Here is a 27,864-nt window from a genome sequence, read left to right as displayed (position 1 = left end):
TATATGTACATGTACACGTACACCACTTACGCCGGTCTAAGTAGATGCAATCTCAATAAGGAACTAATAGATGCCGCCCCAATAATTTTGAAAAAGGAGAGAGGATGAGGAAAAAATGACAAATTCATGACGGTCGGTGAAATAAAACAAATTATTTGCAGCTGATCTTTGAAGCTTGCGTCAATATCTGTGCAACATTGTAGTGCCGCGAATACAACTGCGATATCTGTGGTCACTGAAGCAGCAAAATGTGAACTTTTCATTCTTACACGAGCGTACCATGTCTTTGTTGATGATAATTTGGAACCTATTCTAACCGGGATCCTCACAAAAGAAATATTATCATGATACTCGTGGAAATCTGAATTGGTTTGACCTCCCCCTTTTCGTAATTGTCTCGCCCACTTTCTGATGCCCCGCAATTCCATATGTTGAACATTTGGATCATAGTAAAACTTTTACATACATAAATAGTCAATGTACACTGAATGCCTCACGGACATGTACAATGTAATTGACACGCCCTCATCCACCAAAATATTGTTTGTTCTCCAACCGATTTTTTTCTAAAGCTATAATCATCTTTATCTCCCTCCTTTAAAAAAACACACCACAAAATCTCAACTTAAGATTTGACTGATAAGAAGATAAGAACACCCAGGAAGGAATTGATATCGGATATTCATATCTCGTATTGCCATGTAAAAATCAAATGGATATCGCTAAAATATCACAATCCGGAAAACAGAAGCGTGGTTCCGCATTTACATTTGATTGTGACGTAGGCCGAGTATTTAAGCCTAGATTTGACAGTTCTTCTTTAATATTAGTTAACCAATTATTATTATAAGTGGACATATCTTCGTAACAAGCCTTTAAAATACAATTGTCTGTGTTCTTTAGCTTTATCCAATATTTAAAAAGTTTTAATTTTCTCTTAACACATAAAGGTAATCTTCCTAATTCACAATAGACCATATATTTCTGCCAAGAACTATAACTCCTGCAGTTTATACAAAAGTTGTCTCTCTTGATAAATCAGACGACACCGCATCCTGTCAAACATAAATGGACGCTGAATCAGGACGCTGGATTTTGCGGTAGATCTATTTGAGTTCAGTAATGATTGTCAGGTACAACACTGTTAGGTTCTATTAAAATGTCTAGGTATAATTTTAATTACAGTTTGAGCTAGGCCTAGTTAGAATAATGTAACTGTGTCTCTATACATTCTCACAAGCAAGTCTGTACGTCCACAGGAGTTTGAAATTTTATCAATAAAATTCACTTGATTGACCAAGCCATGAGCTATGCGCTATGCTAACGCATAGCTCATGGCTTGGTCAATCAAGTGAATTTTATTGACTTTATTGATAAAATTTCAAACTCCTGTGGTACGTCATGAATGCGTCATTATCACTTTTTGAATTATAATAAAACAAGAGTAAGTGAAACAAAACCCCAGTATTTAACAAATATCAGTCACATGGGGTCTCTTGTCCGCTCTGTTCTCTATCACACATAAAGCACAGTTATCTCTTTCACATCTTGAGCGGATCCAGGAATTTGTGAGGGGGGGGGGTGTTTAGCACTTTATCTTTTAGGACAGGTACTTTTCAGCTCCACCCCTACCGCATTTACACCATCTCCGCTTGTGTAGCGGTCAGCCGGGTTACACTTGTGTACATATTACATAACATCTTAGTGAGATCTGGTGACAGGTTTGTTTAATTTGTGATTTTTTTCTATGAAATTTTAAAGAGGACATAGATCTGATAGGATCTACATGTACATGTATATATATCTTATAAATTCTATAATATAAATCTTATTCTAAGCTAAGAAATGGAGAGAGATAATAAACTGTGTGATATTTAGAGTTATTACTCGAGTTCCTGTTGCTTTATGAAAATAGGTAAAATTGATATAAAGTAAAATTCATCTTCCCAAGTCAATGGTTTTTGCTCTGCTCCACTCCACATAAAGGTGTCAGAGTAAAATTAAGAAACCCTTGATACTTTACAGTTTATTAAGTATGTTGATTTTTCCCACAATGACATGTCTCTAATATTCCAAATTTTGATGTTCCCTGCCCCAGTACAAAAATGTGGTGTAAGAGCCCGGAGATCATGTTTATATAAGTGTTAAAACATCTCCACAACAGCTGAACATAGATTATGGTGTCCTGTTCCAAAATTGTGAATTTAACGGTCTATATCATGAGTGTTTCAGTCTCCAGAACGAGGTTATAAGGATTGTATAAAGCTAGTGAAAATACAGACATTGGAATCTGTTAAGCTGTGTTTACTCTTTAATATGAAGCTCAAGAACTGGGTGTGTAGTGAAAATGAGCATGGATGCCTCTTCCATTGTTGTGAAACTCGTGGCCCCCTGGATCAGAAATTAATTTCCTTAAGGAAGGAAATCCAGGGGTGAAATGCATAAATTTTCAAATAGCTTACCATTCTATCTAAATCTGAACATTTAGCACACAAACTGTGAAACTCCTTAGGTCCTGGTTGGATCACATGTGGTAATTAATGGCCTACATACAATGTCTCTAGCTAATCATTAAGAGAACTAATTTCATTTCTATTCATTTACAGGATGACTGAACCAAATCATTGACTGAAATTCCATCATTTACAGAGTCTGTATTATCACAGACAGGAGAGTATGCCCCCCCGTAGCATACACAGACAGGGGAGTATGCCCCCGCAGCATACACAGACAGGAGAGTATGCCCCCGCAGCATACACAGGCAGGAGAGTATGCCCCCGCAGCATACACAGACAGGAGAGTATGCCCCTGCAGCATACACAGAGAAGTCCAATCATTTTTATGCTTGTAAATTTCTCAATCTAATCGTGTTAATTATGTCTCCCCTATTCCAGGGACAGACATGTATAATTATATATATATATTGTGTTTGTACTTTCTGTCCATCTGTCTGTCACAAAATCCAAAATCTTGTGAATGCCTTTTCTCCTGTATGGGTTATCTGATAAACTTGAAACTTTGTACAATGCTTCGTTACCATTTGTAGATGTGCATATTGATGGGATGTGGGGATCCAAATATTTTCAATGAAGTTAAGGCCAATTAAAATTAATTGATAGATTATTATTCCGGTCCGCCCCTCAAAAAAGGGCCCGCTCCGGTTTTTTTATTTTCGCAAAAATTACGATTTCAAACAAACTTGCTTCCCAGTGACATGAGTTAATGATTAAAGTCACAGAATGTTGGTTTTATATCTCTTACCAAGGATTCTTTGAATGTTAACTTGATTAACACTTTGTGTGATGCCTTTTGTCATTAATTTTTTTTCCGGGGAAATAAAAATTAAAATCCTCCCTCCCGCCCCATATTTTTTGTGACCCCGGATGATAATCTACTAATTAAGTTGAATTGGCCTAAAAGTGGATCTAAGAGGGTTGGAGGATGTAAAATACATTGTGATCACTTCTTTTCCTTTATGGCTTATTGGATAGCCTTGAAACTTTGTACAGTGCTTCAATTCATATTGTCAGGAAAGGAGAATACATCACAACAGTCATTATTTTTGTATAGTATACAACAATGACATTGGTCACATCAATGTTCGAATCTTTTCTCCATCTTTTTCTTAAAGTACAGTTCATAAAAGTTGATATTCCTGCTCTGACTTGCTTTCTCCTTCATACCATGCAGTACATTAAGGGGAGGGGAGTAATTTGGAGCACTTTCAATTTGGGGAGCTGGGGGAGACATTTGTTTTTACCAAAAAGCAATTATGTTTGATATATACACATGTACTATGATGATATGAAAGTTTAAATTGATTAGACATCTTGGCAATTTTGAAACTAGCACAAAAAGCGGCCAAAATTGAGGACCAGTTTGCATTTCTATCTTCATGGTCAGAATTCATGTTACAATTGTAATGTCATTGTCGTTGTTTTGCAGGGTGATGATGATGTATCTGGTCAAATCATTGACAGAAATTCCACTACAAATCCTTTATTATCACAGACAGGGATATGCTCCCAAACAGCACAATACTTCACTAATCCAAGACTTACAATAGTATTTTTCCAGGGCAAACTACTGAAAATGTTTTGTAAAAGTCATAACACAATGAAACTTTTATTGAATGCACTGTAATTCTTTTGACATTTGAGATTTTCTGATCAATTTTTGTTAACGGTCTGTTATCTGTTTTACATTTTTCAACTCCTCCCCGACCACTAGGCCAAGTTTTAAATCAACTAATTTCTTGAAAGAAGGAGATTCATTTTTTTTTTTTTTTTTAGCTCACCTAAGCTGAAAGCTAAGTGAACGTTTCTGATCATCTGTTGTCCGTTCATATTTCCATCTGTCTGTCCATCTATAAATTTTTCATATTTTTGACTTCTTCTCCAGAACCTTGGGTAAAGGGCTTTCAAGTTTGTTCAAACGAAGGGCCATGCCCCTTTCAAAGGGGAGATAATAAAAAAAATAGGGTGGGGTCTTTCATTTAAAAATCTTCTTAAGAACCGTTGGGCCAGAAGAGCTGAAATTTACATGAAAGCTGTCTGACAGTGCAATTTCAAGTTTGTTCAAATCATGACCCTGGGGGTAGGATGGGGCCATAGTAGGGGATTAAAGTTTTACATACAAATGTATAGAGAAAATCTTTAAAAGTCTTCTTCTGAAGAACCATTAGGCCAGAGAAGTTTACATTTACATGAAAGCTTCCTGATAGATTGCAGATTCAAGTTTGTAAAAATCATGGCCCCCAGGGGTAGGTTGGGCCACAGTAGGGATCAACATTTTACATGGAAATGTATAAGGAAATTTAAATATGGGCCAAGGTGACTCAGGAGAGCGATGTGACCATTGACCTCTTTTTTTCATTTGTTGATTTGCAGGGTGATGATGGAGTGTCTGACCAAACTCTTGACTGAAATTCCACCAGTTGTACAAAGCCTGTAAAATCACAGACAGGTACATATGCCCCCGCACAGTACAATTCCTTATTAATTCAGGAGTTTAGGTAGTATTCCTTCAGGTGTCAAACTAGTGAAAACACTTCTGTAAAACTTAAAAAGTCACAATACACCTGAACTTTTGCTGACTACACTGTAATTATTTCGGTTTTTAGAGAGCCTCTCTGATCAATGTTTGTCAGCTGTCTGTTATCTGTTTCACATTTTTCAACTCCTTCCACCCGGCCAAATTCTATGGCCCCCAATGGAGTTTTACGAAGAGGCTTACTTTTACACTCGACGGCTGACTTTTACAATTTAAAGGGGCCAACTCCAAATATGAAAAATTTGGAAGTGGTATTTGCAAAATTCAAAGACTTTACCGCATTCAGTTGTTGTTTAACGTCCCCCTCGATAAATTTTCACTCATATGGGGTCGCGGTAGCTCAGTAGTAAGGCGTTCGCTTCGTAACCGGAGGTCATGAGTTCGAGCCCCGCTCGTGCCATGGCCGCATCAAGCCTAAGATTGATTGATTTAATATTGTTTAACGTCCATCTCAAGAATTTTTCACTCATATGGCAAACCTAAGGCGTTAGAATAGGTAGTGATTGCTCCTTCGCCAAACACTCGGCATTTAGAAGTGAGAATCACGGGTCGTTCAGGTATTACCTTAAAAACGGAGGTCCCGTGCAGCGGCATGCGTTGGCATGATAAAGAACCATCACTACTACGGCGCTGAGCGCTAAACATAGGCCGGGTCTACATTTGTAGTACTTCACCTACAGATGGTGACCTCTCAATATGAGTGAACAATCCAGGAAGGGACGTAAAAGCAACCGATCAATCATGTGGAGACGTCACTATTGCCGGTGAAGGGCTGCAAAATGTATACACATGCTCAGCGCTTATACAGCCTTTGAACAGGGATGGATCTTTATCAATTGTCACATCTGTTGTGACACGGGACCTCGGGTTTTCCGGTCTTATCCGAAGGATTGCCCTATTTAGTCGTCTCTTACGACAAGCAAGGGGTTTTGCAGAGAACCTATTCTAACCCGGATAGCCACGGGGTACGACATTTCTAAAGAACAAGCACATGTCAAATGTTTATATCGATAATGTATAGAATATACTAGTATACTAGGGAGTAATAGATTTTCATGGGGGCCAATTTTCATGAGTCATTACCACAAACATTGTTGATTCTACTGTGTATATTGATATACATGTATACGTATACATGTACAAGTTTATCGTTATTTCGAATTTCCAAAATTTCGGCTTGAGCATCACTGAAGAGACATTATTTGTTGAAATGCGCATTTGGTGCATCAAAATTGGTACGGTTTAAGTTTTATATTACGACCCCTGGGTCGAGGCCTCTGCTGGTAGAATGTTAGTCCCCGAGGGTCTCTACAGTCCAGTAGCTAAGTACTTCGTTACTAGCTTGAAAATATGGATGTATATAATTGCTGAGATAAAATTTAGAAATTCATTTCAAAATTTAAGGATTATCTTCCCCATGCATAGCTCTATCCTTGGACGAATTTGGCTTCAGTTTTTTGTTGTTTTTTTTGGCATTCTAGTTTTCCTATTAGCAAGTTTATCGTTATTTCGAATTTCCAAAATTTTGGCTTGAGCATCACTGAAGAGACATTATTTGTAGAAATGCGCATCTGGTGCATCAAAATGGGTACCGTATAAGTTTTACATGTATACAATTACACATCACGTATTGGTTATCTTTACATTTAAACCTAGAGATTCAACACGAAAGAGAGGGAAACAAGGACGTAGCATTTTTTTTCAAAATGAGAGGGAGGGGCTGTGAAAAAATATATCTTGACAAGCCTACCCCTCAACTTTTTGATCTAGTATAGAGCTGCCGTCCAAAAGTATGTGTGTGGGTGGGTAGGTTTTGCTTTGTTCTTTGGGGAGCCAGAATCATAAGGTGTGAGGTATAGAGAACATTTAAGCTTTCAGGGCTGATGACACATTATTTAGAAATATCAGGATAACTTGAGGTTGTCTGCTTTCAATGATCGCGCTGTGATACACTTATGGTATACAGTAAAGCTTAAAAACTCTTTTTATGGCAATTTTCCGGGTCCCTTCATGCATTTCTCAGCTCTTCATTCGCAGTTAATAAATTACATGTACATTTGGATATCGATAAATTTAACTTCATGAAATATTAAAACGAATAGTGCATTGCGAAAGTGTTGAACAAATGTAGGAAGAATAAGAGTAGCTAAAGAGTTTACAATATTCTTGTAATAAACATAATTGTCGGTTTTGGTGTTTTTACTTAAGCAGTCTGTATATATATTCATTTCGGTTCAATTTCTGTAGTTCGAGTTGATCCCTTTAAATTGTAAAAGTCAGCCGTCGATTGTAAAAGTAAGCCTCTTCGTAAAACTCCAATAGGAATGGGATTCAATTGATTTTTTAATTAGATGAAGATCAAAGGTGAAATAAGTAAGAATATGGAAAGGTACTTTTTAAGGAGAAAGGGGGGGGGGGGGGGGGGGTCTTTGAGAGACCTTTTCTGTTTTAAAGTCATTTTCTATGAAACATGACACACAGTATATTGAATGCATGGATTTTAGGTTTTTATTTTTCAAATAAAGATTTATGTATTTTTCCAAGATGAGATAATAGGGAGATGATGTAAAGTTTATAAAATCTTATTATTAAGAGCAACTCTGCCAGAAAAGCTGAATTGTGTGTGACAATTTTTGTATATAATGAAGGTTTTTGTTCAAACCATAAAACTAAGATTTAAAAGCTTTAGGTAGGAATTCTACACTAAAGACATTTGATATAAATGAAAAATATAGGATATGTACCACCATTAAAATGTAGTAGTAGTATATACATGTACTTCCTTACTTAGAAATATACAGGAATTTTCCCCTGAAAAACCACAAAGCTACAATCAAATTAATGAGCAGGTACCCCCATGTAGTGTAGATTAATGAGCAGGTACCCCCATGTAGTGTAGATTGATGAGCAGGTACTCTCATCTAGTCTAGATTAATGAGCAGTTATCCCCATGTAGTGTACATTGATGAGCAGGTATCGCCATGTAGTGTAGATCGATGAGCAGGTATCTCCATGTAGTGTAGATTGATGAGCAGATATCCCCATGTAGTGTAGATTGATGAGCAGGTATCCCCATCTAGTGTAGATTAATGAGCAGGTATACCCATGTAGTGTAGATTGATGAGCAGGTATCTCCATGTAGTGTAGGTTGATGAGCAGGTATCCCCATGCAGTATAGATTGATGAGCAGGTACCATGTAATGTAGATTGATGAGCAGGTACCCCCATGTAGTGTAGATTGATGAGCAGGTATCCCCATGTAGTTTAGATTGATGAGCAGGAATCCCCATGAAGTGTAGATTGATGAGCAGGTACCCTCATGTAGTGCAAATTGATGATCAGGTACCCCCATGTAGTGTAGATTGATGAGCAGGAATCCCCATGTAGTCTAGATTGATGAGCAGGTACCCTCATATAGTCTAGATTAATGAGCAGGTATCCCCATTTAGTGTAGATTGATAAGCAGGTACCGCCTTGTAGTGAAGATTGATGAGCAGAAATCCCCATGTAGTGTAGATTGATGAGCAGGAATCCCCATGTAGTCTAAATTGATGAACAGGTACCCTCATGTAGTCTAGATTGATGAGTAGGTATCCCCATGTAGTGTAAATCAATGAGCAGGTATCCCCATGTAGTGTAGATTGATGAGCAGGAATCCCCATGTAGTCTAAATTGATGAACAGGTACCCTCATGTAGTCTAGATTGATGAGTAGGTATCCCCATGTAGTGTAAATCAATGAGCAGGTATCCCCATGTAGTGTAGATTGATGAGCAGGTATCCCCATGTTGTGTTAATTGATGAGCAGGTACCGCCATGTAGTGTAAATTGATGAACAAGTATCCCCATGTAGTGTAGATTGATAAGCAGGTGCCGCCTTGTAGTGAAGATTGAATAGCAGAAATCCCTATGCAATGTAAATTGATGAGCAGGAATCCCCATGTAGTCTAAATTGATGAGCAGGTACCGCCATGTAGTTTAGATGGATGAGCAGGTATCCCCATGTAGTGTAGATCAATGAGCTGGTACCCCCATATACATGTAGTGTAGATTTATGAGCAGGTTCCCCATATAGTGCAGATTGATGAGCAGGTATCCCCATGTAGTGTAGATTGATGAGCAGGTATTAACATGTAGTGTAGATCAATGAGCAGGTACCCCCATGTAGTGTAGATTGATGAGCAGGTACCCTCATGTAGTGTAGATTGATGAGCAGATATCCCCATGTAGTGTAAATCAATGAGCAGGTATCCCCATATAGAGTAGATTGATGAGCAGGTATCCCCATTTAGTGTAGATTGATGAGCAGGTACCGCCTTGTAGTGAAGATTGATGAACAGGAATCCCCATGTACTGTGGATTGATGAGCAGGAATCCCCATGTAGTCTAAATTGATGAGCAGGTATCCCCATGTAGTGTAGATTGATGAGTAGGTATCCCCATGTAGTGTAAATTTATGAACAGGTATCCCCATGTAGTGTAAATTGATGAGCAGGTATCCCTATATTGTGTTAGTTGATGAGCAGGTACCGCCATGTAGTTTAGATGGATGAGCAGGTATCCCCATGTAGTGTAGATCAATGAGCAGGTACCCCCATATACATGTAGTGTAGATCAATGAGCAGGTACCCCATGTAGTACAGATTGATGAGCAGGTATCCCCATGTAGTGTAGATTGATGAGCAGGTATCCCCATGTAGTGTAGATCAATGAGCAGGTACCCCCATATACATGTAGTGTAGATCAATGAGCAGGTACCCCATGTAGTGCAGATTGATGAGCAGGTATCCCCATGTAGTGTAGATTGATGAGCAGGTATTAACATGTAGTGTAGATCAATGAGCAGGTACCCCCATGTAGTGTAGATTGATGAGCAGGTACCCCGTATATTGTAGAATGATTAGCAGGTATCGCCATGTAGTGTAGATTGATGAGCAGGAATTCCCACGTAGTGTAGATTGATGAGCAGGAACCCCCATGTAGTTTAGATTGATGAGCAGGTATCCCCATGTAGTGTAAATTGATGAGCAGGTATCCTCATGTAGTGTAGATTGATGAGCAGGTATCCCCATGTTGTGTTAGTTGATGAGCAGGTACTGCCATGTAGTTTAGATGGATGAGCAGGTATCCCCATGTAGTGTAGATCAATGAGCAGGTACCCCCTATATTGTAGATTGATTAGCAAGTATCCCCATGTAGTGTAGATTGATGAGCAGGTATTCCCATGTAGTGTAAATCAATGAGCAGGTATCCCCATGTAGTGTAGATTGATGAGAAGATATCCCCATGTAGTGTTAATTGATGAGCAGGTATCGCCATGTAGTGTAGATTGATGAGCAAGTATCCCCATGTAGTGTTAATTGATGAGCAGGTACGGCCATGTAATGTAGATTGATGAGCAGGTACCCCCATGTAGTGTAGATTGATGAGCAGGTACCCTCATGTAGTGTAGATTGATGAGCAGATATCCCCATGTAGTGTAAATCAATGAGCAGGTATCCCCATGTAGTGTAGATTGATGAGCAGGTATCCCCATGTTGTGTTAATTGATGAGCAGGTACCGCCATGTAGTTTAGATTGATGAGCAGGTACCGCCATGTAGTGTAGATTGATGAGCAGGTATTGCCATGTAGTGTAGATTGATGAGTAGGTATCCCCATGTAGTGTAAATCTATGAGCAGGTATCCCCATGTAGTGTAGATTGATGAGCAGGTATCCCTATGTTGTGTTAGTTGATGAGCAGGTATCCCCATGTAATGTAGATCAATGAGCAGGTACCCCTCATGTAGTGTGGATTGATGAGCAGGTACCCCATATAGAGTAGATTGATGAGCAGGTACCGCCTTGTAGTGAAGATTGATGAGCAGGAATCCCCATGTACTGTGGATTGATGAGCAGGAATCCCCATGTAGTCTAAATTGATGAGCAGGTATCCCCATGTAGTGTAGATTGATGAGCAGGTATCCCCATGTAGTGTAAATCTATGAGCAGGTATCCCTATGTTGTGTTAGTTGATGAGCAGGTACCACCATCTAGTGTAGATTGATGAGCAGGTACCCCCATGTAGTGTAGATTGATGAGCAGGTACCCCGTATATTGTAGAATGATTAGCAGGTATCGCCATGTAGTGTAGATTGATGAGCAGGAATCCCCACGTAGTGTAGATTGATGAGCAGAAACCCCCATGTAGTTTAGATTGATGAGTAGGTATCCCCATGTAGTGTAAATTGATGAGCAGGTACCCCCATGTAGTAGATTGATAAGCAGATACCCTCATGTAATCTAGATTGATGAGTAGGTATCCCCATGTAGTGTAAATCAATGAGCAGGTATCCTCATGTAGTGTAGATTGATGAGCAGGTATCCCCATGTTGTGTTAGTTGATGAGCAGGTACCGCCATGTAGTTTAGATGGATGAGCAGGTATCCCCATGTAGTGTAGATCAATGAGCATGTACCCCCATATACATGTAGTGTAAATTTATGAGCAGGTACCCCATATAGTGTAGATTGATGAGCAGGTATCCCCATGTAGTGTAGATCAATGAGCAGGTATCCCCATGTAGTGTAGATTGATGAGCAGGAATCCCCATGTAGTGCAGATTGATGAGCAGGTATCCCCACAGTGTAGATTGATGAGTAGGTACCACCATGTAGTTTAGATTAATGAGCAGGTATCCCCATGTAGTGTAGATTAATGAGCAGGTACCCCCATGTAGTGTAGATTGATGAGCAGGTATCCCCATGTAGTGTTAATTGATGAGCAGGTACCGCCATGTAGTGTAGATTGATGAGCAGGTATCCCCATGTAGTGTAGATTGATGAGCAGGTATCCCCATGTAGTGTTAATTGATGAGCAGGTACCACCATGTAGTGTAGATTGATGAGCAGGTATCCCGATGTAGTGTAGATTGATGAGCAGGTATCCCCATGTAGTGTTGATTGATGAGCAGGTACCCCCATGTAGTAGATTGATAAGCAGATACCCTCATGTAGTCTAGATTGATGAGCAGATATCCCCATGTAGTGTAAATCAATGAGCATGTATGCTCATGTAGTGTAGATTGTTGAGCAGGTATCCCCATTTAGTGTAGATTGATGAGCAGGTACTGCCTTGTAGTGAAGATTGATGAGCAGGTATCCCCATGAAGTGTAGATCAATGAGCAGGTACCCCCATATACATGTAGTGTAGATTTATGAGCAGGTACCCCATATAGTGTAGATTGATGAGCAGGTATCCCCATGTAGTGTAGATCAATGAGCAGGTACCCCATGTAGTGTAGATTGATGAGCAGGTACCCCGTATATTGTAGATTGATTAGCAGGTATCCCCATGTAGTGTAGATTGATGAACAGGAATCCCCATGTAGTGTAGATTGATGAGCAGGTATCCCCACATAGTGTAGATTGATGAGTAGGTACCCCCATGTAGTTTGGCTTGCATTTTTCCCAATAATAACATTATGGAAGGAAAACGTATTTGAAAAAAAATAAACATTCGATGTGAATTATATACATAAGGGATAAGACTTATCAAAGAGTTATGGGAATGATTTGGATAGAATAGTTGAAAATAAACATTCGATGTGAATTATATACATAAGGGATAAGACTTATCAAAGAGTTATGGGAATGATTTGGATAGAATAGTTGAAAATTTTAGAAGGATAAAGAATATTAAATGTGTAAAATAAAGATAATATAATGTTTGATATGAATTTAAAACATATTTACTATAAAATTTATTTTTCCCAATTTGACTGAAATGTCGGCAATTTATCCCAATTCGAAAGCCACGGGACCCTTATAAAAAATGTAGAAAAATCACTGCCCCATGTAGTGTAGATTGATGAGCAGGTACCCTCATGTAGTGTAGATCAATGAGCAGGTACCCCCATGTAGTTTAGATTGATGAGCAGGTACCCCATGTAGTGTAGAGTGATGAGCAGGAATCCCCATGTAGTGTAGATTGATGTTTTTTCAAATGTTGTTTATAATCCACAGTTTCTGTTCTGGACAACAATTGAAGCTGACAATTTGATATATATGTGAATATATATATAGGACAATGTATGTAAAAGGGTTTTTTTATATGACCTGCCTAAAATTTCTAAAATTAATTTGTAAGCATCCATATTTACATTTATAGTGTAGATTTAAATTTCTTCACACAATGATCGAAAGGCAGGGGCCTAAAAGTTGTAGGACTGAATGACTCCAGCTGAGTGTCGAGAACTCTAGATCCTTCCCATTACCGTGCAGTAGATTGTCGGGAACAGAACATCAAACATGGGAATATTCTATAACGATTATCAAAGCCATTTCTTTTGTCAAAGATCAGAACTAGATTTACCATTTATGCAAAATGCTAAAATGAATCATATTTGCTTCCATTCTTTGCCTTATATCTGTCTATGTCTGTCCATCCGTCTGTAAGCTTGACACATTTTGTTATTTCTTCGCAAGAACACAGGACCAATTTCAAGCATTTTTGTCAACAAAGTAACCTGGGTAAAAGGATTTGTATTTCTCAAATGAAAAGTTACATCATTTTCAAAGGGGTTATGATTAAGAAATATTCAGAAATTGTAGTGGGATATGTTTTTACAGAACTATTGGACCAAGAAAGGCAAACTTAAATATGAAAACTTAATTAATGAGTGTAGATTTTTTTAAAAAATGCTTTGAAATCTTCTCAAAACAACAGGTCCTTCATTAGTCATATAAACAATATCCTTAAGTGGTGTAGATTCGTATTTGTTAAAATCATGGTCACTGCGGGTGGGTGGTGGGGGAACAGTTTAAATGTGCTGATATTGATTAAAAAAACCTTCAAATATATTTTCACAAGAACAGTAGGGCCATAATTAGTCGTATCAATATGTAGGTATCCCCAGGGAGTGGCAATTCAAGTTTGTGCAATTGATGACATTAGCCATATCAATATGTAAGTATCCCCAGGGAGTGGCAATTCAAGTTTCTTCAATTGAAGACCCCTGGGGGTAGTATGAGGCTACAAAAGGGGGTCAAAGTTTTACAATTTATTGTCAAGTCTTTAAACATTTATTCTGATGAACAGTTTGGCCATGATAACTGATGTTGATGGGCAACCATCCTCACATTGTACAGGGTCAGATTTGTTGAAATCGATATCCTCAGGAGTAGGGTGTGACCACAATGAAAGTTTTATATGGGGATATACAGGTTTAAGGCAGGGTTTGACATTTACTTTTTTTGAGCACTAGACCAGTCGGGCTACTTCAAATGATTTTTACTAGACCTGACCTTACATCCACTAGCCCTGGCCAACTTTCCAGGAAAAAAAACCCTGATTGTTTCTCCATATTTAGATACTTAATTAAAATGACAAACGTTAAGTTTCAACTATTTAATTGTCTTAAAAAATATTTAGTCTCGTCATTCAATTTGATGCTTTTATTTTCAAACGCATTTTCTGTTTCTTTAAATTCTAGCCGGCACAGAAATTCTTTAGTCATTTTATTAGCATAAAATGCCATCAAGCGCTTTTTTAAAATTTCTATTTCATAAGCCCTGCTTTGTTTCTTCCCAACCTATTCCTTTTTTCTGAATCTCTCGGGACATCTTTCCTTGAGGACGGAAAGTCGTATTTGAATATAGAGACATTTCCGCACATGTGTCAACACCGAAAAATGGCTTTTTATGATGTAATTTATTGATTTTATAGACGCTTTCTTATCTTCAATTAAATTAAACTGTTGTTTTTTACAAATGAAAATAAATTCAGTTTATATCTATTTATCCGCAACATAACTTTACACACATTAACATCGAATAAATTTCGTAAAACATCACGTCCGACTGCGACTATTTATTAGAACTAAAAATAGAGATTATGTCATCACGCGGTTCAAAGTTGCTTGTTAACTCTTCACAGTGATTTTCTTAGTTAAGAATGAAATATCTTATTGTTTATAGTAAAGTTTCTTGTTTATTTTGTCAACACGACCAGTCGGACTAGTAAATCGACAATTTACCCGACCGGAACTATCATCTAGTAGACTCGGTCGGTCGGATGTGCCTTAGTGTCAAACCCTGGTTTAGGGAAACCACTTTAAATCTTTTCATCAAAAGCAACAAGACCATGATTAGTGGTATCTATATGGTATCCTCAGAAGTGCAGATTGAAGTGTGTTCAATATGTGACCCCTGGGGGTAGGATGAGGCACAATAGGGGATCAAAGTTTTACCTGTTAAAACAATGAAGTCTTTAGATATTTATGAGCAGCTAGGGCACGCTGCATGATTAGTCATATTGATAGGCAAGCATCGTCTGGTAGTGCAGATTCAAATCTGGTGAAATCGAATGTCCTGGGGATAGGATGGGGCCAAATGGAGATTAATATTTCTCCCTAGGGGATAGGATGGGGCAAAATAAAGATTGATGTTTCCCCTGGGGATAGGATGGGGCCAAATAAAGATTTATATTTTCCCCTGGGGATAGGATGGGGAAAATAAAGATTTATATTTTCCCCTGGGGATAGGATGAGGCCAAATAAAGATTTGTATTTTCCCCTGGGGATAGGATGAGGCCAAATAAAGATTGATGTTTCCCCTGGGGATAGGATGAGGCCAAATGGAGATTAAAATTTTACATGGGGATATATTGCAAAAAAGTTTCTAAGTTGTCTCTTCAAGAGTAGCAAGAGCCAGCAATAGTCATGTTGATATATTAGCATCCTTAGATAGTGCAGACTCCAGTTTATTTATTCAAATCACCATCTCTTAAATATGAACTTAAAGGTTGTGCCTTACGGTTTAAAACACATGGCTTAAATTAGAATTTTCTAGAAGTAAGTAAGGTCAATGTAAAATCAAAAGCATTCGATCAATGGTATCAATGATAGTAATACAAAAGGGGGTCATTTGAATTTTCATTTTATTCCCAAACTGCAAAAAATTGTGATAGGTGGATCCGCAAAACAGCTAAATATAAACAAATGTGACCTTAGGAATAGTCTTCTGCCGAACTACTGGTCATGTTTAGTCATATCAATATGCATGCATTCCATTGTTGTAGTGCAGATTCACATTTGATCAAATCATGTCCCCTGAGGCTAGGGTAAGGATGAGACAGGGATTCAATGTTTTATGTCAGAATTATATACGTAGAAATCCCTACATTGTGTGGATTCGGGTTCAGTTATTCCTTGCGGGGCTACTAGGATGGGGTAAAAATTCACGGGAATAAAGAGGGTAAACACTTATTTGAACATATATTGAAGAACAGCATGACCAAGGTAACTCTGGTGAGCGTTGTAGCCCATGGGCCTTTTGTTGAGATGTTCTCGTGTTCAGCATACAAATTTTTAGGACTTTATCATTAATGATATTAGAATGTTTATCCTTCACGATAAAAGTCAGGGGGAGCATAAAGTCAATCTTGTCTTTCAGTCTGAGCTCATGTCCTAAACTTTCATCAGAAATTGATCACATATGTTCCTTAGACAATGAATCTTAGATCAGGGTCTCTCAAGGTCATTTAGGAAAAGTTAAGCTCATTCAGAACGTATAAAAGTTCTTATTGCAACAGTCAATCAGAACATACTTATATATGGAAATTATGTAAGCTCCAGGATTTTACAACTTGGTACATTTCATCACCAAGATAAGAGGAATATCCCTATTGTTTTTCAAGATCAAAGGTCAAGGTCATAGTATCACTTGGTAGGAAAACCTTGTGGGTAGGATACAAACCAAACCATAAGCTCCAGGATATTACACCTCGATACATTTCATCACCATGATGAGAAGGAAGATGCCTATTGTTTTAAGGTTATAGTTCAAAGGTCAAGGTTGCAGTATCACTTAGTAGGCAGAATACAGACCAAACCATAAGCTTTAGGATATTACAACTTGGTACAATTTGATCACCTCGATGTGAGGAAGATGCTTGTTTATTTTTCAAGGTCAAAGGTAAAGGTTGTAATATGTAATAAATAAACCTTGTAGGCAGAATACACGCTCAACTATTAATAGACTGGGACTGTCAAACTTGGTACACATACTCCTCATGCTAAGTGGAGTAAGCCTTTTGTATTTGAATGTCAAAGGTCAAGGTCGTACATGTAGTATCACTTGCTAGGAAAGCTCTGTAGGCAGGATACAGACCAAACAATAAGATCCAGAATATTACAATTTGGTACGTTTGATCACCATGATGAGAGGAAGATGCCTATTATATTTCAAGGTCAAAGTCGCAGTATCACTTATTAGGAAAACCTTGCAGACGGTATACAGACCGAACTGTTGGGACTAGGACCGTCAATTTGGTACACGTCATACATCTTGTGCCAAGTGAAAATATTACATAGAGAGTACATGATTTGTCTGTTTTTGCGATGCAAAGAAAGTATGTCACACCCTGATGATTGCTAATACTACCTGAAGCCAAGTTCTACAAACTATGGTGTTGGAAAAACAACCCATATTAGCTTTTCACGAGCGTATTATGTACCTATATTAGCTTTTCACGGGCGTATTATGTACCGTTGGCGATACTCTTGTTGAACAGGTATTCATTTATATCACACAAAAAAGTAATATGCAAATGGCTTTCAGACAAAGGTCACTCAAGGTCATTTTGTAAAGGTTAAGATCACTCAGAACATGTCTTCTATATAAAACAAGATGTGTTTGGAAACACTGATGCGCCTTCCATATTACAACAAAGTGGACGTAGTAGAAACTTTTGTAGCATTACAGAGAATGTAAAGTAATTTTCATTTTGTTCACCTTTTATAAAGAGGTCAATTTCAAGGTCTTAAGATCAAAATGTTTTGTACCAATGGAAAGGTTTTTTGAAAAGAAATGCAGTTTTCTCACAAGAAATGCAATTGCTAAATATGAAAGCAGTATCTCTCAGAGTTTGAACGATATGGATTATATTTAAGTTTTCTACAAGTAGGTCAAAGTTACCAGGTCAAAGATTTTGGTACCAATGGAAAGTCTTGCCAAAAGGAATACACATGCTCAATATGAAAGTTGTACCTCTTATGTTGTAAAAGATAAGACCAAGGTTAAATGTTTTGAAAATTTTCAAAAACTAGGTCAGTGGTCAATGTCAAAAGGTCAACCAATGTGGTACGTATGAATGGAAAGGTATTCTCACAAGAAATAAACATGTTAAATATGAAAACAGTACCTCTTACAATTTGATAGATATGGCTTATATAAGAATGTTCTAAAATTAGGTCAAAGGTCAATGTCAAAGTCACCAGGTCAAAGATTTTGGTGTCAATGGAATAAGGAATACACATACAAAATATGAAAGCTGTGCCTCCTATGGTGTAAAAGATATGACCAAGGTTAAAATATTCTGCCACAGACAGATAGGCTAATTCGGGGACATAAAAAGTTTTCATTAAAGTTATTGATCATTGTGCGAGTTATTTGTGATATGAAGTATATCATTGATTAGATGCAGTTTGGGATGTATGGATCCACCAGTTTTACCGATATTCTTGTTTTGATAGATCTGAGAGATTCTGGTCAAGCTGGACTGCACAAAGAAGAAAGTATAGTGGGAGGAGCAGATTGGATGTACATTTCTTCCTAGATTTCAGGACCCACACTAAGGCTAGTCTGCAGGCCCTGACCATTCAATCAAATTCACTGATGGGCAGTGTAGGTCAGATAAGTGATGGTTAGTCTCAATGTCCAACAATCGGGCCATTGATATTGTAGGACATTAAGATGTATGTCAGTCAACCTTGCTAATTGTTAAAGGTCCAATATTTATCAGTCAAGACTATAGAAAAGTCTAATTCTGATTTATACCATTAATAAGTGCAACTTGTTGCCATAGACTAATTGAAGTCTGGACTTTGTTGAGGTAATTTATTAAATAAAATATTGCAATTTTAGATAACCCAGTTTGATAAGATTTGTATTTATCTGTGTTGATTTTGTAGGACAGTGATGTGACATTATTGATGGTAAACAGAAGACTATGACCTTGAATCTGAAGATCTCTCATAAAGAGCAGGTGTACTACAAATCTAAGTAAGTACTCAGTAATAATGTAAGATCAGATGTACTACAAATATAAGTATTCAGTAATAATGTAAGATCAGATGTACTACAAATCTTAAGTACTCAGTAATAATGTAAGATCAGATGTACTACAAATTTAAGTACTCAGTAATAATGTAAGATCAGATGTACTACAAATCTAAGTAAGTACTCAGTAATAATGTAAGATCAGATGTACTACAAATCTAAGTATTCAGTAATAATGTAAGATCAATTGTACTACAAATCTAAGTACTCAGTAATAATGTAAGATCAGATGTACTACAAATCTAAGTACTCAGTAATAATGTAAGGTCAGATGTACTACAAATCTAAGTACTCAGTAATAATGTAAGATCAGATGTACTACAAATCTAAGTACTCAGTAATAATGTAAGATCAGATGTACTACAAATCTAAGTATTCAGTAATAATGTAAGATCAGATGTACTACAAATCTAAGTATTCAGTAATAATGCAAGATCAGATGTACTACAAATCTAAGTACTCAGTAATAATGTAAGATCAGATGCACTACAAATCTAAGTAAGTACTCAGTAATAATGTAAGATCAGATGTACTACAAATCTAAGTATTCAGTAATAATGTAAGATCAGATGTACTACAAATCTAAGTAAGTACTCAGTAATAATGTAAGATCAGATGTACTACAAATCTAAGTAAGTACTCAGTAATAATGTAAGATCAGATGTACTACAAATCTAAGTACTCAGTAATAATGTAAGATCAGATGTACTACAAATCTAAGTACTCAGTAATAATGTAAGATGAGATGTACTACAAATCTAAGTACTCAGTAATAATGTAAGACTGTGCTCTAAATAATGTTTATATATAATACATGTAAATACATTGATTAAACAAACAGAATAATGTTTAATCAGACACAAACCACCATAAATCTACTGTGTCAATACACAGGTTAGTTACACATCACAAACACTGCTGTAATTAACACAGGACTGTAATTAACACACAGAAATGTAATTAACAGTGTTTAGATGTGTAATTGACTGTGTTTTCAGGTGTAATTAACACTGTTTAATATCTGTAATCTACAGAGCTGTAATTAACAGGGTTTAATATCTGTAATCTACACAGAGCTGTAATTAACACTGTGTAGAGATGTAATTAACACTGTGTAGAGATGTAATTAACAGAGTGTTGAGATGTGTAATTAACACTGTGTTTATAGATATTGGATTTTCTTCACTTTAGCAGTGCCATACTCAGCCACAAAGAGGTTGTCTCTGATGTCCACACATAAACCTAATGGATAGTCTAAATCACAGTGAATGTAACGGAGGAACTGTCCGTCCTGATCTAGGATGTGGATACGGTTATTGCTATAGTCTGCTGTCAGGATGTGACTCTGGCTGTCTGTAGTGATGCCGACTGGACTAAATGATTGCTTGGTATTAGAGGGATGACCAGTGTATCTAAATCGGAGTTTTCCTGACTGATTGACCACCACTACTGCGTTAGCTGACCAGTCAGCCACACAAATATCCAGGTTCCTGTTCTCACTAATGTATTTATCTAAACAATCAGATGAGTAGAGAGGATGACCCTGATCATCAAACTGAATGCTTTGTTTCTCTGTGGAGCCAGAGTAACGCACGACTTTGGATGGTTTTCTATCGTCACTGTACATGGTAACCAGGAGATCATCGGAGGCGGTACTGCAGACATTGCGAGGTACCCACCCCTGTAGTGTGATCACGGTACGTATCTTTTTATTCTTAATTAAGTTCACGGTGTTATTACAATAGTCAGTATAAACAAGATCTCCGTCCCGTGTCACTGCTATGTCCCCTGGTCGTCTCCCTGACTTGGTTTGTATTGATGTCAGTAGTTTACTCTGGAGGTTGAGCAGCTTCATGGTTTCGTTAGTCCCGCATGTCCAGACTTGATCTTCACTCAGACAGCTAACACTGAGTAGATAGTCATACCCAGTGTCTATGGTGGCGGTGACGCGCGGTTCATCAAGCAGTGGTTTGACTGGAGGAGACGATACAGCTTCTGCTGACTTCATTGTGTCGCCATGTTCTGTGTTAATGGATAATGGCGACAGAGAACCAAACATTTCACGGAGCTGGTCTGTGTTTATTTTCTGAGGAGAGAAAGTCGGTAATGTAACTCGGACTTTAGGAGGCAATCTTCTGAACTCGTTATTCCTAGATTTGTAGGTAGAGATTAGAGAGATATCATTGGATTCTAATATTTCCTTCAGATTTAGAATGATTTGTTTGAGTTCAGTAATACTGTGTGTGATTTCATCTGTGTTTTTATCTAAGGCAGCCATATGTTTTGTTTTCATCTCCACAATGTCGGATTTCACTTGGTTGACAATGGCGGTGATCTCTCGGTGCCAGATTTCTTCTTGTTGGTCGGCAGCTGTGGTCATTTCCTCATAATTCGTTTCCAACTTGGCTTTTTCAGTTTGGACATCGGACGCCATTTCTTCATAGCGGGGATAAACTCTGGTCTCTAGTTCCTCCAACTCGTTTTGTAATCCTTGCGCTTTAGAGCCGAGTTTTTCTAGAATATCTGATATTTTGTGACCCCTGTGTTTATCTGAGGAGATGCAGGTAGAACAGACAGGAACGTCACATTCCTCGCAATAAAGTTCACACTGTTTGTCGGCATGTGTCGGACATTCTGGGTAGCTAGGGGTAGACTTCTTTTGTTTAAAGGGCACAACGTTGTGTCTTTTAGACGAATCCAAGAGATGTTTACCTACACAGTTAGTACAGAGATTGATTTGACAAAGTTCACAGTGACACTGTAGGGGGGAAGTTTCACAGGAGTCACACAGCAGGACGTCCTGGGCACTGCGCCGGGGGTGCAGCATTTTTGCTTTCTGGAGCACTGTCGGTAAAAGAAATTACTGATTTTATTGACGCCGGGATCGTTAAATATGCCCCCCTCCCGAGTTCTAAAATTCAAGATAATACAACGATCATTGTAAGCAAAACTGTTTTACCGATGTGTTTGATCATTCAAACAGTTACATTGTACACTTATAACAATTTGGTGACACTGCAATGTGTATATAATTTTGTCTCACCTAAAAATCCAACATGGCTTCCGTGATTGTTCGACCTTCTGTGTTAATCCCGTGCTTTAAATATCTTCGCGTGATCGATTCTATATATATGTCCTATCTTACGGAAGCCGGTAGCTGGCAGAATATAGAATCATCACAAATTTTACTGGCGGCCCTCGTTTATTTCATACATGACGGCTGCCAATTTAAAAATCAATTTACTTTGTAATGCCGAGTGATATATCTTTCTTTTTTTTACAAGGGTTTGAGTCGTTCATAAGACACCAGCATCGTGTTAGGGGGGGGGGGGGGGGGGGGGGGGGGGGGCTAGAGGAGAAATTCCCTTCTAAAATTGTTGAAAAGTAGAAGAGAAACCTACAAATTTCTCCTTTGCCCAAAGTTCATATTTGAGAATTTGCGGGAGGGTTTTTTAAACATATTTTATTGTCTGGATGTTATAACAAACGGATTGAGCACAAGTTCTTAAAGGAGGAGGGGCGCAGTAGAAGGCTGGGGTTGCCTTGAAGCTTTGCACTGATGGGGTGCAGGAGGCAAAGCCCCCGAAAGCTAACAAAATTGTGCCAGTAAGAGAGTGGGTTCTTTTTCATTTAGATAATGAACATATAACTAATTGCTTGTTGTACACAAAAGAATTTAATCAACAAAATAAAAAAAAAATTCAAACGGGGGGGGGGGGGGGGGGGGGGGCTGGATCCGCCTTTGGAAATACTTTGATTTGCTCAATTTTCGAAAAAAATGAAACTGTCTGGATTTGATTTAAAGTGGCAGAAAATATTATTTTCCCTTTTTGACCAGCTTTCCATTGATTTCTGAGGAATTCAGTCACATCCCTGGTCTATGTGCGTGCGTGTTGTAGTGTGTGTGGGGGTGGGTGGGGGTGTTGCAACAAATATCTGAGAATTCTTGACCAGAAACCAATAACCCATCTTTAACCAAACTTGGGAGATTTTAGATGTGGATGCGGAGGAAGCCCTATCCCCTAAATATGCCCCCCCCCCCCTTTCAGGCTAGGTTGATTCAAATCAGAAAAATAGCGTTATTTCTGTTTGGTCATTTTATTTTCGTTACGGTCTAAGGGAGATAATTCTTAGTATTTTCATATCTTCTATTGAAATACCCTAGAAAAATAGTTTATGGTTTATGCACAGTCAGCCAACACAGTAAATATAAATCCAAAATTTAAAAAACTCTCCGAACAGAATGTATCCACATATAAAACAGACTGACTCACTGACTAGTGTCGCTCTTGAAACCTAAAACTATACCACACAGATCTAAGAATACGACCTAAAAAGGTCCAATTGACGGGCTACCTAACATGGCTATTTGTTATACGTATTGGCATTATATACTAGTAGTTGCAGAATTGTGAAAATTCGACAAACATGTAGACTTGACATTTGTTGACTTGTAACGTATCAGATGCGATATTGTAAGGTACAAATATGTAAATACTATGTCTATAAACAGAAATAAATCTACATGTACTGTAGGGATTTCCACGTATAAGTTAGAAACAATGATACACTTTTATAAAGAGAATTGTAAAATAAGAAATCAAACGATTACACAAATGAAGAGTACAACACTGAGGGAAACGTAACTTACATCCCCTGAGTTACAAACATACATAGCTGAAACTGAGAAATCAACACGGTAGACTGAAAAATTAACACGGTTCACTTGAGAAATTAACACGGTTACATGTACGTTTGGATGATTGGATTTTTTGACACGATTTCACTCCACACGAATATATAGCTCTCTTACTGGGAGAGGACGGTACATTTTCTGGTTTGTGACGATGTGTTACATGGTGTAGAGACGCATTTTGAGTCTTCAGTCTATATAGTATACACATGTATTAACATTGGGACAACGTTCAATTCTATATATGATTCGGACAAGTAACGTTCAATAGACTAATTTACTACCATTTATTCGGCCAGTTTCCGATCACCTTCTAACTGGGCTCTTACTCCTGGATCCGCCCAATAAAGATATACAAATACCATTCACCACAACGACGAAACGATAACCCTGTGAGATCTTTGATCCGCTCCCGAATCAGTTATTTCGTAGCCACAAAGCGACTTATTCGGGAGCGGATCTAGGTGTAATTCTAATTTTAGTCTCTCTGCTGTCTGGCCATGTCATGCATTTTTAGCTCACCTGAGCCAAAGATTCAAGTGAGCTTTTCTGATATACACTTTTCGTTGGCGTCGTCGTCGTTAACTTTTCACATTTTCATCATCATCTCCAGAACCAATTGTTCAATTTCAATCAAACTTGGCACAAATCATCCTTGGGTAAAGGGAATTCAAGTTTGTGCAAATAAGGGACAATGCCCTTCTCCAACGGGAGATAATAGTGAAAATACATTGACTTTAAAAATCTTCTCTAGATCCAGCATGCCAATTTCAGTCAAATATAGTACAAATCATCATTGGGTGACAGGGGGATTGGTTCCAAATTTGTTCAAATGAAGAGACATGCCCCCTTGAAAGCATCTTCCCTCGTCAAGAGAAACACTGTGGAGCGTCACCCTTGGCTAGCAAAGATGCCTGACATAGTGCAGATTCAAATTTGCTCAAATAATAACTCCCGGAGGTAGGGTGGGGCCACGGTAGGAATTCAAATTTTACATGCGAATATATAGGAATTTTTTTTTAAAAATTTCTTCTCAAGAACCACTAGGCCAGAAAAGTTAAAATTTACATTGCAGCTTCCTGATGTAGTGCAAATTTAAGTTTGTAAAAAACATGACCTCTGGGGGTAGGGTGGGACCACAGTAGGGGATCAAAGTTTTACTTGTGAATGTATAGGAAAGATCTTTGAAAATCATTTTCTCAAGAACCACTGGGCCAGACAAGATCAAATTCACATGGCAGCTTTCTGACATAGTCCAGATTCAACTTTGTTAAAATCATAGCCCACGGGGGAGGGGGGGATAACGTATCAAAATTTTACATGTGAATATATATGGAAAATCTTTAAATATGGGCCAAGGTGACTCAGGTGATCGATGTGATCCATGGGCATATTATTTGACAGTTTGTCAATGCCATGTTAATGTTTATTAGAATATAGTTCAGTCAATTAATCCTTTTTTTAGCTCACCTGAACCGAAGGTTCAAGTGAGCTTTTCTTATCACATTTTGTCCGGCGTCCGTCTGTCTGTCTGTCCGTCTGTCTGCAAACTTTTCACATTTTCATCTTCTTCTCATGAACCACTGGGCCAATTTCAACCAAACATGGCCAAAAGCATCCTTGGGTGAAGGGCTTTCAAGTTTGTTCAAATGAAGGGCCATGTCCCTTTCAAAGGGGAGATAATCACAAAAATGCAAAAATAGGGTGGGGTCATTTAAAAATCTTCTTCTGAAGAATCACTGGGCCAAAAGAGCTGAAATTTACCTGAAAGCTTCCTGACATATTGCAGATTTAAGTTTGTTCAAATCATGACCCCCGGTGGTAGGATAGAGCCACAAGGGGGGATCAAAGTTTTATATACAAATATATAGGGAAAAACTTTAAAAATCTTCTTCTCAAGAACCACTAAGCCAGAAAAGCTGAGATTTACATGAAAGCTTCCTGACATAATGCAGATTCAAGTTTGTTCAAATCATGGGCCCCGGGCGTTGGATGGGGCCACAATATGGGATCAAAGTTTTACATACAAATATATAGGAAAAATCTTTAAAAATCTTCTTCTCAAGAACCACTGAGCCAGAAGAGCTGAAATTTACCTGAAAGCTTCCTGACATATTGCAGATTTAAGTTTGTTCAAATCATGACCCCCGGTGGTAGGATGGAGTCACAAGGGGGGATCAAAGTTTTATATACAAATATATAGGGAAAAACTTTAAAAATCTTCTTCTCAAGAACCACTAAGCCAGAAAAGCTGAGATTTACATGAAAGCTTCCTGACATAATGCAGATTCAAGTTTGTTCAAAGCATGGGCCCCGGGGGTTGGATGGGGCCACAATAGGGGATCAAAGTTTTACATACAAATATATAGGAAAAATCTTTAAAAATCTTCTCAAGAACCACTAAGCCAGAAAAGCTGATTTTTACATGAAAACTTTCTGACATAGTGCAGATTCAAGTTTGTTCAAATCATGGCCCCCAGGGGTAGGATGGGGCCACAAGGGGGAATCAAAGTTTTACATACAAATATATAGGGAAAAACTTAAAAAATCTTCTTCTCAAGAACCACTAAGCCAGAAAAGCTGAGATTTACATGAAAGCTTCCTGACATAATGCAGATTCAAGTTTGTTCAAATCATGGGTTCCAGGGGTTGGATGGGGCCACAATAGGGGATCAAAGTTTTACATACAAATATATAGGAAAAATCTTCTACTCAAGAACCACTGAGCCAGAAAAACTGATTTTTACATGAAAACTTTCTGACATAGTGCAGATTCAGCTTTGTTCAAATCATGGCCCCCGGGGGGTAGGATGGGGCCACAAGTGGGGGAGGGGGGGGGTTCAAAGTTTTACATACAAATATAGGAAAAAGCTTTAAAAATCTTCTTCTCAAGAACCATTGGGCCAAAGAAGTTGACATTTACATGAAAGCTTTCTGACATAGTGTAGATTCAAGTTTGCTAAGGGTAGTTTGGGCCATAATAGGGACTAAGGTTTTACATGCAAATATATATGGAAAGTCTTCAGATATAAGCCAAGGTGACTCAGGTGAGCGATGTGGCCCATGGGCCTCTTGTTTTTCGTCCCTAATAAAATTGTACTATTTATAATGATTTGTATTTTCAGGTGTTTATCTAACATCATGTCAACTTTGAGCGGCACTACTCATACGAGTAGTTTTGAAGGTACTTAAATTTCTTTTAATTGTTTGTACTTTGTGACAGTCACATGATATTTCAGTGAAACTGCTCAATTTGTTGAAAATCTTAGTTCGAGTGACATTGAAATTTATTTGATTATTTTTACCTTTTTTCAGGGATCATAATGAGTGGTGATGCGTTGATGTCCACGTGGTGTGGTGGATGAAGGGAACCTGAAACACATTGCTGTCTGACGCGTTTCATACCTATTGTTAGAGTCTCGTGTGGATCCGGGTTAGAATAGGTCTTCAGTACCCCCTGCTTGTCGTAAGAGGCAACTAAATTGGACAGTCCTTCGGATGAGACCGCAAAAACCGAGCTCCCGCGTGTCACAGCAGGTGTGACACGAATAATATCCCTCCATGCTGAAAGGCCGTAAGCGCCCAGCATAGGCCTAAATTTTGCAGTCCTTCACTGGCAATGGTGACGTCTCCATATGAGTGAAAATTATAGAATGGGACGTTAAACAATACGCTACTACAACCAATTGTTAGAGCGTTCTTTACGTTGTATACACAATGATTTTGACCACGGACTACTCCGTTTACCTGATCAAGAAATAGGACTCACGGCGGTTGTGACCGGTCGACAGTACTAAGATGCTTAGTCTTTGGCACCTGATCCTGTCCCTGGAGTGTTCAGGGCCCGTGTCTGTCCTTTTAATTTTGTGCTCCTTATAGGAATTGTGAGATAAATCACTGTTCGTTATCTTCACTTTGTTCTGGGAAATATTATCGGATTTTTCCTGCACGTGGGGCAGTATTATTTATATTGTGCTCTTAATTTGTCTTTTCGAGAATAAATGAATTGTTATTGCATTA

The 27,864-nt window shown here is 38.1% G+C and overlaps 1 protein-coding gene and 1 long non-coding RNA gene across 3 annotated transcripts; one reads left to right on the top strand and one right to left on the bottom strand.

The window, feature by feature from the left end:
• Nucleotides 1–27,864, top strand: LOC125654105 (uncharacterized). Of its 2 annotated transcripts, XR_007362190.2 has the most exons (7): nucleotides 1–1,133; nucleotides 2,607–4,965; nucleotides 18,566–18,735; nucleotides 19,004–19,094; nucleotides 20,343–20,848; nucleotides 26,970–27,028; nucleotides 27,160–27,864. It is a non-coding gene; the product is annotated as an uncharacterized LOC125654105 (long non-coding RNA). The 2 variants fall into 2 exon arrangements; XR_008796398.1 differs by lacking the exon at nucleotides 20,343–20,848.
• On the bottom strand, nucleotides 18,916–22,288 carry LOC125654093 (E3 ubiquitin-protein ligase TRIM36-like). Its single transcript, XM_056142761.1, has 2 exons — nucleotides 22,195–22,288; nucleotides 18,916–21,995 (listed from the first exon to the last, which is right to left on the bottom strand). The coding sequence occupies exon 2, from the start codon at nucleotides 21,976–21,978 to the stop codon at nucleotides 20,314–20,316; it is 1,665 nt and encodes a 554-aa protein (XP_055998736.1). The 5' UTR covers nucleotides 21,979–21,995; nucleotides 22,195–22,288; the 3' UTR covers nucleotides 18,916–20,313.

The sequence above is a fragment of the Ostrea edulis genome, chromosome 7 (assembly GCF_947568905.1).
Source record: "Ostrea edulis chromosome 7, xbOstEdul1.1, whole genome shotgun sequence".
In the NCBI taxonomy this organism is placed as follows: Eukaryota; Metazoa; Mollusca; class Bivalvia; order Ostreida; family Ostreidae; genus Ostrea; species Ostrea edulis.
Note: the sequence above shows the minus strand (reverse complement) of the source record. Positions and strands in the feature narration are given on the sequence as shown.